This window comes from Erpetoichthys calabaricus, chromosome 18 (genome assembly GCF_900747795.2).
Source record: "Erpetoichthys calabaricus chromosome 18, fErpCal1.3, whole genome shotgun sequence".
Classification (NCBI taxonomy): domain Eukaryota; kingdom Metazoa; phylum Chordata; class Cladistia; order Polypteriformes; family Polypteridae; genus Erpetoichthys; species Erpetoichthys calabaricus.
This window is the reverse complement of record NC_041411.2, coordinates 85575312-85587337: the sequence shown is the minus strand read 5'-3', so window position 1 is coordinate 85587337 and position 12026 is coordinate 85575312. Positions and strand designations below refer to the sequence as shown.

The following is a 12026-nucleotide window of genomic DNA, read 5'->3' as shown; positions in this document are numbered from 1 at the left end:
CCCACTGTGCCACCTCGCCACCCAGGTTAAGTGCCCCCCTTGGAGTGCAGCATCCCCGCCGTTTGGACTGACGAGGCCGGGGGGCCATTGGACAGCTGAAACTGCAGATGATGGCCTCAGCTTCTCGCCCACTTTACACACACTGGACATTTTGGGATTTAACGCCATTTGTGAGGCGTCCGGGACACCAGGAGAGGAAGTACAGGGGGCACCTTTTCATGAATCTCATTTGCCCCCCACCTTCGACTGCGCTTTGAGTCTGGTGTGCAGCGTTTTTATGATGCTGAACTCACCAAGACGCCCGCGTCACTTCACATTTGTAGCTCATCACTGTCACTGGCCGAAGACTGGTGGGGCATTAAGGGGCTGCGAGGTCAGCACATCGAGAACCTTCCAGAACACTCTAGACGTGGGCTCGCCAGGGCACTCTGTGCCACCAGGGATCAGCAGGTTTGTCACTGTCACCTTTCATCACTCACATGCCCATCAGGAGGCACGTGGCAGGCCCTGTGCAGCACCTCCCCGGGGTGACTGATGGACAGCGTGCCAGGCTACAACACCTTCCATCATCACAAGGCTGGCGCCCACTCCACAGACTGCCAGGCAATGAACCAGGCCATAGGGCGGGGACGTGAAAAGGTGGCACTGCTTTATGATGTCTGCCATTATACATTTGTCATCTCCGACCGCGTCTGGACCGCCATGGAACTGTTCTGCGTCTCTTCTGGGCCTGGCAAGCGGCAGATTCACTTATGAAGACCACATGGGTGGAAAACAGAGAGCGGCTGCTGAGTGGAGGGACGCCGTGAGCCGACTGAGCTGAGCTGCCCGTCGCAGGGTCTGACAGGACATGATGAGGTCTGCAGGCCCCTGCCTGAGGCGCCATGACTGGTAAGGCACTATATAATACACACACACAGAGATGACAATGAAAGGCGCTATACAAGCTGGAGGTGCAGATGAAAGGCGCTATATAACAGATCCACTCCTGACAAGAGGGACAGACAAACTGATAACAATGAAGGGCACAGGTACAGAGTGTGCAGAGTCGAGTCACACAACAATGAAAGGCACCATAGAAGAGAGGGGTGTGAATGTCACCGTGCAACCAGGAGCAGAGCGAGACTGAAGTGAAGGGGATGCCACACATGGGCACTCATCCACCCAGGTCTTTCTTTATGCCACAACATACAAGGAGCCCCGGGTTGATATGCGACCTTTTCTGACGTTTCGGTCTCAACGTTCTTAGGAAGGCCCAATATAAGGTCAGACAGACAGGCAGATGGCTACGAAAGGCACTACAGTGATCCCTCGCTATATTGCGCTTCGCCTTTCGCGGCTTCACTCCATCACGGATTTTATATGTAAGCATATTTAAATATATATTGCGGATTTTTTGCTGGTTCGCGGATTTCTGCGGACAATGGGTCTTTTAATTTCTGGTACATGCTTCCTCAGTTGGTTTGCCCAGTTGATTTCATACAAGGGACGCTATTGGCAGATGGCTGAGAAGAAACCCAACTTACTTTCTCTCTCTCTCTCTTGCGCTGACTTTCTCTGATCCTGACGTAGGGGGATTGAGCAGGGGGGCTGTTCGCACACCTAGACGATACGGACGCTCGTCTAAAAATGCTGAAAGATTATCTTCACGTTGCTGCCTTCTGTGCAGCTGCTTCCTGAAATGACATGCTGCACGGTGCTTCGCATACTTAAAAGCTCGAAGGGCACGTATTGATTTTTGTTTGCTTGTTTTTCTCTGTCTCTCTCTCTCTTTCTGTGCTCTTGACGGAGGGGGTGTGAGCTGCCGCCTTCAACAGCTTTGTGCCGCGGTGCTTCGCATACTTAAAAGCCAAACAGCCCTATTGATTTGTTTGCTAGAGATTGTTTTCTCTATCTCTGTGACAGTCACTGCTCCTGACGCGCACTCCTTTGAAGAGGAAGATATGTTTGCATGGGCGGCACGGTGGCGCAGTGGGTAGCGCTGCTGCCTTGCAGTTGGGAGATCTGGGGACCTGGGTTCGATTCCCGGGTCCTTCCTGCGTGGAGTTTGCATGTTCTCCCTGTGTCTGCGTGGGTTTACTCCGGGTGCTCCGGTTTCCTCCCACAGTCCAAAGACATGCAGGTTAGGTGGATTGGTGATTCTAAATTGGCCCTAGTGTGTGCTTGGTGTGTGGGTGTGTTTGTGTGTGTCCTGCGGTGGGTTGGCACCCTGCCCAGGATTGGTTCCTGCCTTGTGCCCTGTGTTGGCTGGGATTGGCTCCAGCAGACCCCCGTGACCCTGTGTTTGGATTCAGCGGGTTGGAAAATGGATGGATGGATATGTTTGCATTCTTTTAATTGTGAGACAGAACTGTCATCTCTGTCTTGTCATGGAGCACAGTTTAAACTTTTGAAAAAGAGACAAATGTTTGTTTGCAGTGTTTGAATAACGTTCCCGTCTCTCTACAACCTCCTGTGTTTCTGCGCAAATCTGTGATCCAAGCATGACAATATAAAAATAACCATATAAACATATGGTTTCTACTTCGCGGATTTTCTTATTTCGCGGGTGGCTCTGGAACGCAACCCCCGCGATGGAGGAGGGATTACTGTATATCACAGACAGACCTGCTCCCCCTTTCATCTGTGGCACATGCCCAGTAGGCACTGATGCACAGCCACAGTTTTGCAGTAACTTTCTATTTTTGCGTATCCTTGGTCCAGTTTATCAAAGTTGTTCCGAAGTTATCTAATAAGACGTCTGCAGTTCCAGGACTGTCACAGACTACATGGAACCAAATGTCTGCCCCTCCAAGTGACCATGGCAGTGTCATGAGGATGCTTGTGCGTGACACTGCTGGCCAGGTCACAAACTCGGAGGTCAAGCTGGCATCTCAGCCAGTCCTGTGCCCGTGCGTCTTCTCTTGCCAAATCAGCAGCTATCTGGAGTGTGTACCCTAACTGGCAGGTGCCCACCTTGCTACATCGTTGTAACAGCAGTCACCCCCACCATTGTCATCTTCACATTTAGTCTCCAAGTCCATTCAGGCCGCAGACTTGCCAGGCATGGAGTTGGCTATGAGAGCGTCATGCGCCCGAGTATTTCCAGAACAATGAGGTCGTGAAACAAACAGCTGCAGTCATTGATTAAAAATAACTTTGTGAGGATAAACTTCAGCCTCAGCGAGGAGAACATCAAAGGGAGGAAAAGACGCAGAGGCCAGGATTTGAACCCGAGGCAACAGCAGCGGCCGAGACGGCACCTCAGCACTGACGGGTCAAGGAGCACTGGAGCCCATCCTGGCAGCATCAGACACAAGGCAGGAGGACACCTTCAAGGGGATGCTGGAAGATCACTGGGTCCAGCACTGGGTCACACGCTCACAATCTATTAATATGGGCGGACATGCGGGATTAGGGGGCTTCCTCCAGGCCGGGTGTGGGTGTGGTCACTGACTCCTCCCTCCCTTTTACCTTAACAGCGGATGATGGACAGCTGGCTGTTATCGTGTCACTTCCTCTGACATCATGAAGCTCCCGCCTCTTCCGCCTTGGCCTCACCACACAGTCACTTAGGAACCTCGTGAGTGAGGAATGGGGGGGAGAGGTGGTCCTTCCCATGATGCTTCAGTGTCCTGCGTTTCACTTGGGGTTCATCGTGCTGTAAGTACAAACACATCAAGCATGGGGCCGACCGCCTCTCACTACAGCACACAATTGTCAGGTCAGACTGCCGTGCGTTACAAAAGCGTGGTGCACTTTCATCCACGTGTCGCGCGTCACGACTAACAGCAAAGCAAACGTACTGCCTTAGGAAAGTCAAAGGACCAATCAGCAGCAACAGGTACGGCGGGGGGGCAATCCTCGTATGACTTGTCTGCTCAGGCCAGAGCCCCCAGTTCTCCCCCAGTGAGACGTCTTCAAGAGATTTGCATTTTGTTTCCTGAGGCCTACCTGGGGCTGAAGCCTCCCATTTTCCTGAGTCTGGCTTGCCTTGGGTGACGTCTGTTTTGTGGGTTTTTGAGCTCATTTGATTGATTTGATTCATCAACAGGACCCACACTGGGGGGTGGTGGTGGGGGCACTTGGCCCCCTTTAATGAATCGCATCACTAAGGTGTGTTCAGGTAATGCACACGCAGTTCACATTATACAGCACAAAGTGAAAACGTGTAATTAAGCACACGACACGTCTGAGAATCTGAACGAGGAGTTGTGGGCCTCGCTCTCGGGTAATGACTTGGTTCAAACTCAAAAGACTGCCAGGGCACTTGATGACACGTAAAAAATGTGAAATTAGAAAGCAAAGCGCAATCTCAAGTTTATGGGCTTTCACTTCTGCTAAATGTTCAAAGGGACACAAAGGTGTTAGTCGAGGATTAAGTCGATTTCTTGTTTAAAACAAGTCCACAAAACAAACAATTAATATGCAGTAAAATAAATGTGTCTGAATGAAGAACAAGAGCGCCACCAGTTCAAAGTGAAAAGAATGGCGCGAGAGTCGAGAATCAGACGGGCGGCACCGGCACACACCACGAATGACGCCGATGACATGGCACAGGACGCGCGCTGGCGCCACAGCACTACTCCGTTAGCTGACTTGTGTGGCGCGCTAACAGGAGCCCCTCGCAGAGCACCAGAGACAAGGCAGGCGCGGCAGACGTGAACATCCAACCTCGGTTCACTCGCCAAATTCAGAACATGGACACCAAACGAAAGTCAAATCACGCGTGTGCACTCAACGTCAAAGCCGGTGCCAAATCAACCAAGGATGCCACTGTTAGTCCTCCCTGACATACAAAATGGAGTCGGAGAGAATCAGATGGCGGCGCGTTTGTCTGACGCTGCGCAGAACTCACAGGGCGCTAGTCGGGCAAGCACACGGGTTTCAAAAACCTTTTGATCCAAACTGACAGTTCAGCGGAGTGAGCAGCACCCCTCACTGTGCCCACCCCAGTGGACTGCGTGCAGATTAGACCTCTGGATGCTGCCTCGTCCCCTCCTCATATCTGGGTGGGTCACGCGAGATGGCAGACCCCTCGAATCCTTGGGTTTTTCATCTTTGTAAATGATGCCACGCAGATTTCATGAGAGCAGCTGACCATTCAGCAGGCCTAGAGACCCCCAAAATTAATCAGCTTTCACGGTTAATCAGGTGGGCTTGCCAAACACCATGGCGCAGACGTCCAGCCTGGCACGGCGGCCACCGGATGCAGACACCGCGGCATTTGATGGCTCCTCTCAGTTTTGTGCTTATTAGATTTCCCCAAAGGCAACTGTTCATTACAGCCAAGGATAAGAGCAGAAATGGCGAGCAGACAAACAAACAAACAAAGAAAGGACGGAAGGAAGGAATGAAGGGGAACAGCAGAGCGAGCTAATGAGAAATGGCGCGGGGACGGCCATCGCAGGGCACATTTGAGATGTCATTTGTCATAAATTGTCAATAGTGCAATTTGCCAGGCACTGTCAGGGAAGAGCCAGGCCTGAGCTCATCTAGCATTTCGACATGACCATGTGTTAGACTCATAAAAAGGTGAAATGAAACCTATAAAATGTCAGCGGGATTGTGAAACTACCCTGCTCCTGAAAATCATTTTTATTTTACAATTTTTCACGCTCATCTCTAGAAAATAAATCACAATTATTGAATTCTTTTACCCGGCGCTGGCCTGAAAAAAGCTGCCAGTGTAAGCAAACTGATGGGCCCTAAAGTAGAGACGTGCGGAAAGAGCATAACGGCGCGCTCCGAGAGCTCTGGAATCAGCAGCATCGGGCACAAGGCAGGAGGCACCACAGACAGGGCACCAGTCCAACCCGGGCACACACCTCTGCGCAACGGGGCTCATGTGGACTCGTGTGACCAGTCTCTGGGATGAGGGAGCATTGGGCACAAGGCAGGGACCAACCCTGGTGGAGCGCCACTCCAACGACACGTGTGGGCAAGGAGCGAGCATGGACTATGAACCCTGGGCACAAGGTCAGCGAGGGAGCGGTGCCAACATCATTAGCAGCCACACAACAAAACGCAGTTCATCCCGAAAGTGACAGATGAACATTTTTAAGATGTGGAAGGAAAAACCGTGTGAGGGGCTCAGCTTCAAGGCAGGACCCCACCCAGGACGGGGTGCCAGTCCAGTCCACGTGAGCGGGTGTCACGCTCACTCAGTACCCACCATAGATAGAGATGAGCCAGAGGTTTCATGGATGTATTTTGAGCCTGACTAGGCCACTGCCTCCCTGTGGAGTTGGGACAGACTGCCTGGGGTGAGACTGTAGGCATGCTGGGAAGGCGCGGCCTGGCTTGGCCTGTGGAGCCTCTAGAAGGCCTCACTCCCTCCTTGCTGTGGCTGCAAACTCGAATCACAATGGAACGGGGGCACCAGTCCAAATCTGGGGATCCTCAGGCCTGCTGGGCCAAGACAGTATCTTCAGAAAGGCTAAATGCACCCGTTTGGATTAAAAGCTGTGTGATGCCAAGTACGGGTGGTGAGTGAGGTCATAGGCAAGAAGCCGTGGAAAAGCAGAGCAGCAAGAGCGGCCGAGGAAGGTGATGGAGAAGCATGACGTCCGAGGTCTCCAGCAACACGTCTGCCGAGTAAGGCCACAATGGGAGGTCTGTCACCATACTGCTATAGGGGAGCAGCAGCAAAGAATACGTTTAAAAAACACCAAAGAGAGAGACAGAGTGTGTGTCCGGCGCAGACGTGGCTCACGATAATCACGACCACCGAGGTATTCAGAACTTCAACTGCGTCACAAAAGTCAATCCCTGGCTCTCTCCAAAGGGCTCGGCCATCAAAGCCCACCTGAGCAAAGCTGTGCACAAGGCCGACAGTAAGACCCCCACAGAGATCGATCGTACAGTCGCCCCATCGTTTAAAGCAGCGCGGCATTTCACGATGAGAATCGATGGCTTCATTGAGCCCCCCTTCAGTTATTTCCACTTGTAAATACTCAAATCGTTTCAGTGGGCGAGGAGAGGCCATTGGTGAACAAGCCCCTTGCTGTCACGGGTTCCTGGACGCACACCCACAATGCCCTCTGAGGGTCCAAGGGCAACAAAGACAAAGTCACAGACTCCCAAAAGAAAAATGCAGGGAGCAAATCATGGAAAACTGGAAAAATAAAACGGGATTGGGACGACAGAGTGGAGCGGACCATAAACAACACGGGGTGTTAACATCTGCTGGAGCGTGGAGGCGGCAGGGCCCACCTACTCTTAATGCAGAGACGCCTCTGCCCATGAGGACGGTCACTTTCAGTGTCCTGCCGCCTTGCACCCGCGAGTCCAGCGAGGCAAACCAATCAGGGGCCTCACAGAAAGGCGGATTTCCACACAGGTGATCTGCTGCACCAGTTACAGTAAGAATCTAATGGAGCGGCAGAGCGTCTTCTTCCAAAGTTAGAAAATAAAAATAAAATCCCGCTATTCCACACACACGCCTTCTTGTCACCTTCTCTCTGCTTTTAAATAGTGGAAACAGGAAAACCGTCCCCATTGCTCTGGACGGCTGCCATCTTGCTCTCATGTGGCTGTACAATGAAAAGAAGATGACAAAACGCAGCCCACTGCAGACCCCCCCCCCCCAGTTTATAACAGCTGCTTTATTCTGGGCATACCGGGCACCACCCGCACCAACACACACAGGCCAAGAATGGCTGCTGGCGTGAGGGAGACCAGCTGTGGCACCCACCATGAAACGAGGAACAGTCCCAGTAGCCTCCAGTCTCTGAGCATCACAAACTGAAACAGCCAGCAAGCTGCTAGGGAACAGATGTGCCACCAGCACAAGGGGGGACGGGTACAAAGAGTGAACGTGACTGGGGCGCGTCCTCCAAAGAAACCCAAAATCTTCAGAAAACGACTTTAGAAGACAACAGAAGTCCCCCGAGCTTCTCTCCACAAACCTGCAAGGTGAGAGCTGAGGCTCCAAACTCAATGATTCAAGGTGGGTGTCAAAGACCACCTAAGGCAGGCAGGCAAGCAGACAGCAAGGGCGGCCCCTACTGGACACGTGCAGATCAAAACACTCGGCGGTCCCAGCACCTCAAAACCCCTGGCTTGGGCGACGTCTCTCACCCGCATGTGACACAGATGTCACCTTTTAAGAGACGCCAGAACAGCAAATGCCAGAGGCAATGGGAGTCGGGCTGCTCGCTTATGTGGCACTGAATCCGATGTGCGACTTGAACGTGACCTGAATGTGAAGTGAACGCCTGAAGCGGAATCATCCGGAAATGGACACCTCCAAGTAATCTGACGTTGGTGCTTCTGAGACCTTCAACGTCAGAGTCTCTGTGTCGAGAAGATGAATGTCAGTACCGACTCAGCGTGCCAGTGGACACAAAGCAAGATGGCGGACTCAATGGGCACTTGGGGTGACAGCGGCACTTCTCTCTTATGACTGAGAATGTTTTCTTATCTTTGTCAGCGTGAATTCCACAGATGTTCTTCTAGTTCAGGGCTTTCAACACACATGGAGACTCCATTTTGAATACCTCGACATAATTCACATCCTGGCGCACTGCCGTTGATCTTATTTAGGTCTGACACCATCTTGGGGGACATTGATATTCCAGCTACCTCGTGACAGCCATGATTTGTGGCATGTGACATCACCACCACCGCTGGTTTCACGAGTTCATGTTTGGGTTTTGTCGTGTCTCCTTACTTTTACTGTTTACGTCATGCTGCCAGCGCCATTGTTGGCCACGTAACCCTGACTGTGTGATGTCTCTGGTCAACCCAGGTTCGGAGCTTTCAAGACCAATCTCTGGTGCACGAGCTCGACATTTCCTAGGTCATCAGTTCATTTTGGATTAATTTAGTTGCTGAGTTTGGACATCTCTGCCCCAGAATCTGCTTAGCCTCCCTGCTTTGACCTCTGCTGGTCCTCGGCCCTAAGAGTCGTGATGGTGGGAAGGTGAGTGCTGCACAACTACGGCTTGTCCATCAAACAAGGACATAGAGTGTCTGTGTCTGTGTGTGTACCTGAGGTTTGGCTAAGATTCGCCTGCATGTCATTTCGACTTTGACCCCGGCTTGGGTCTTAGGCTCTGTTGTCTTTGGTATTTTTCATTTTGGACACAATGCCTGCTTGAAATGCCACCTTTGATTTCTGTCTTGTCCATCACTTGGTCCTGTCATTATAATTTTCCTGCCCCTGAGAGAAATGGTGCACCTCAGGTCTGGAGGACAGCTGCAGACTCAAGTTATCAAACGTCCCCCTGAAAATTCCAAAATTGTCACCAGGCCAATCCACATCTTCCTCTTACCAGTCCCGTCCCAGATGTAGCACCAAAGCTGTGACTTCCCACTTCTCTGATGCTCTTCCTTGCCATCTTGAGCTGATGAATTTGCAGACGTCCTGCACGAAAATCAGCGTGAAGCTGCTTAGCAGCCAGTGCGCCGTTGGTGTTCACGGTGGTCTATCAGGTGACATCTGTCTGATCAGTTTGGGTTTTATTGAATTTGTGAATAGAGGATAGATGTCTGCACACACTCACGTCAGATCTGGACTGCTTACAAAATTAACGGCAACAAATCGGATAGGAGCCAAAAATCATAATTTGAGCTGCAGTCTGAATGGAGCCCCAAGAAAGCTTCTGAAACATCTACCGAGTTCACAAGCAAACATTTCATAAGAAAACGTGGACTGTGTGTCCAAGCCAAGCGGAAGACCCTCCAGAACGCCATCCCACATCAAGCCAGAGACTTACATGCAAACTGAAGGCTGGCCTCCTTGCTGACGATGGTCCCAAATGGATTGGACGCCACACACTGGTATGATCCCACATCTCGGTCCTTGTTCAGCCTGCTGATTACTAAGTTCCCTCTGACTAGAGTATAATGATAATCCACTCTGGGGTCGAGAAACGTCCCGTTAGCCTTCCACCTGTGGACAACAAAGAACATCGACTCAGACGGCATCTCTACAATTTACACAAATAGTTTAAAGGCTCTTTCTTTCAAAGACCCCAGAGTACAACGAGGGTCACTCGATATCTCGAGAAAAGGAGTGGAAGACAGCCACGCACAGAACACACTCGAGCTCCACATGTGCCAACGAGAGAGAGAGAGAGAGAGAGAGATAGAGAGATAGATATGAAAGGCACTATATAGTGGATTGACAGAGTGCCACACAGATAGAATGATGGAATGGCACTTTACATTAGAAAAGAGATGTAAAATATATTCTAACATAAATAGACTGATGAGACACTAGGCGACAGACAGACAGACTGAAAGCCAGTATGTAAGAGCTAGACAGACAGATATCCAGGTATAAAAGGCACTATAAAACAGAAAGAGAAGACGACAGAAATATGGAAAGGTAATCTAAAGTACAGAAAACAGCCGCTAAAGGCACCATACAATATCTAGGCAGATCTTCGAGCCAGCATATGACAGACAGACAGACATGTGCCGTGTAAGGCCCTATATAATGACAGATAAACAGCCAGAAAGGCGCCATATAACAGAAAAGCGATTTAGAGAGCCTGTCAGAGAGGGACAGATGAAAGGCACTGTATAAAATGTAGACAGACCGGCGATCGGGGGGCCGTCGTGCAGGCAGAAGGGCTTAGTGGTCCACAGATGCTGTAAAGTTTGTGTGTTTTTTATTTTTTGATAGCAGCGATTGAAATTGATGGCTGCCTGGATGAGCTCTCGTCGAGACCGAACTTCCCAGGAAGGCAGCCAAGTTGAGTGCCATCATTCTTGCCCCTCGCCTCGTCATTGTGCATAACAATTTCATTTCATCATTATAAAGTAGTAATTAAAACAAATTGCTCTTTCTTTTGTTCTCCAGTTATGTATTCCACAGCAGACGGCTGCTCCTTATCGATGTTAGATGTAATCAGCGCCGCGTATTTTTCATTTATGATGGCTGCGTATTCTTTAGCAGGTTGCTGTTATTTTGGAGAGCAGCACAATCAATGACTAGTAAATGCAAGAATGGCTTTTTAAAGTTGTGAACCTATAATTATGGCAATTTACATCTCACCCACACATCGGACATTTACATTTTTAATCAATAGAGCCCAGAGCCGTTAAAACGCTTTAGCGCTAACTAAGCGGGACCCGGGCCTTAATCACTTTTTTCGGAAGGCCCCTACCAATCATTATTAAAACCTGTCGATCGGCCGCCTATCATTTGCTTCTCTAGGTGAGCAGAATAATGGATGACTCTTACATGATCCCACTCAATAAGACATTCAGACGGAATCACGGAGACGAGTCGCCGCCTGTCCTGTGCGGCCTCCTCTCCACTGCGGCCACAGAATGGATTCCCTCGAGCCCGTCGGCGTCCTTTAATTCTCGATGCGCCAGGCTGGAGGTCGAGGACGATGGCATCAGCTGTCCAACAACCCCCAAGACAGAATGCAACTCCCATTGTGCCCTGCAGGAGTCCATAAGGGAGCTCGACCAGAGGGATGGCACCACCCAGTGTACGCGGAAGTGAGTCTGCCACACCCCATCTATTATGCTGGCATCCCAGCTGGGTAAGGAAAGACCATTCATCTTGGTCAGGATACCAGTCCATCTATGCCCTCGGTGAGAGTCGATTTCTTGAGCCCAAGGGGGCAGGGCCTCCCAACAGCACAATGTGGGCAACTTATGGGGCTGCCAGCTGAGGCCTATTGTATGCCAAGCAAAAATTCTGTTCTCTGTAAGTGTTTAAAATGACGTGGCCAGTCCTAGCGTTTAATAATGGAAGGCAAGAAGTGCGACTGGAAAACAAGCGCCAAAGAACTTCACAAATGTGTCAAATGTTTCAATATTGGAAAACATGCCTTCTGTGTTTCCGTTGTCTGGAATTAATCATTTGATCGCATATTCCTGGCGTGAGGTGAGGAGACGTTTTCTATTCTCTCATAAATATGGAAGCAAATCAATGCGATTCCAAGCACGTGGAACGAACGGGTTATTGTGATTTTCACGGCCCCCAGGGGTGAAAGTGCTGATGATCTCAGAACGTTGGCCTCTTCTTGTTTGAAAACGACACACAGCCAGGGTTCAAACTCGGGGCTTACGTCTCCTTT

The 12026-nt window shown here is 50.6% G+C and overlaps 1 protein-coding gene across 4 annotated transcripts in view; it reads right to left on the bottom strand.

The window, feature by feature from the left end:
• Positions 1-12026, bottom strand: part of LOC114668901 (contactin-4-like) — a 453222-nt gene that overhangs the window by 170171 nt on the left and 271025 nt on the right. For all 4 annotated transcript variants that reach the window (XM_051921332.1, XM_051921335.1, XM_051921334.1 and 1 more), the window contains exon 4: positions 9702-9877. In XM_051921332.1, coding sequence (XP_051777292.1) covers positions 9702-9877 — 176 coding nt within the window. The remainder of the gene's footprint in view (positions 1-9701; positions 9878-12026) is intronic.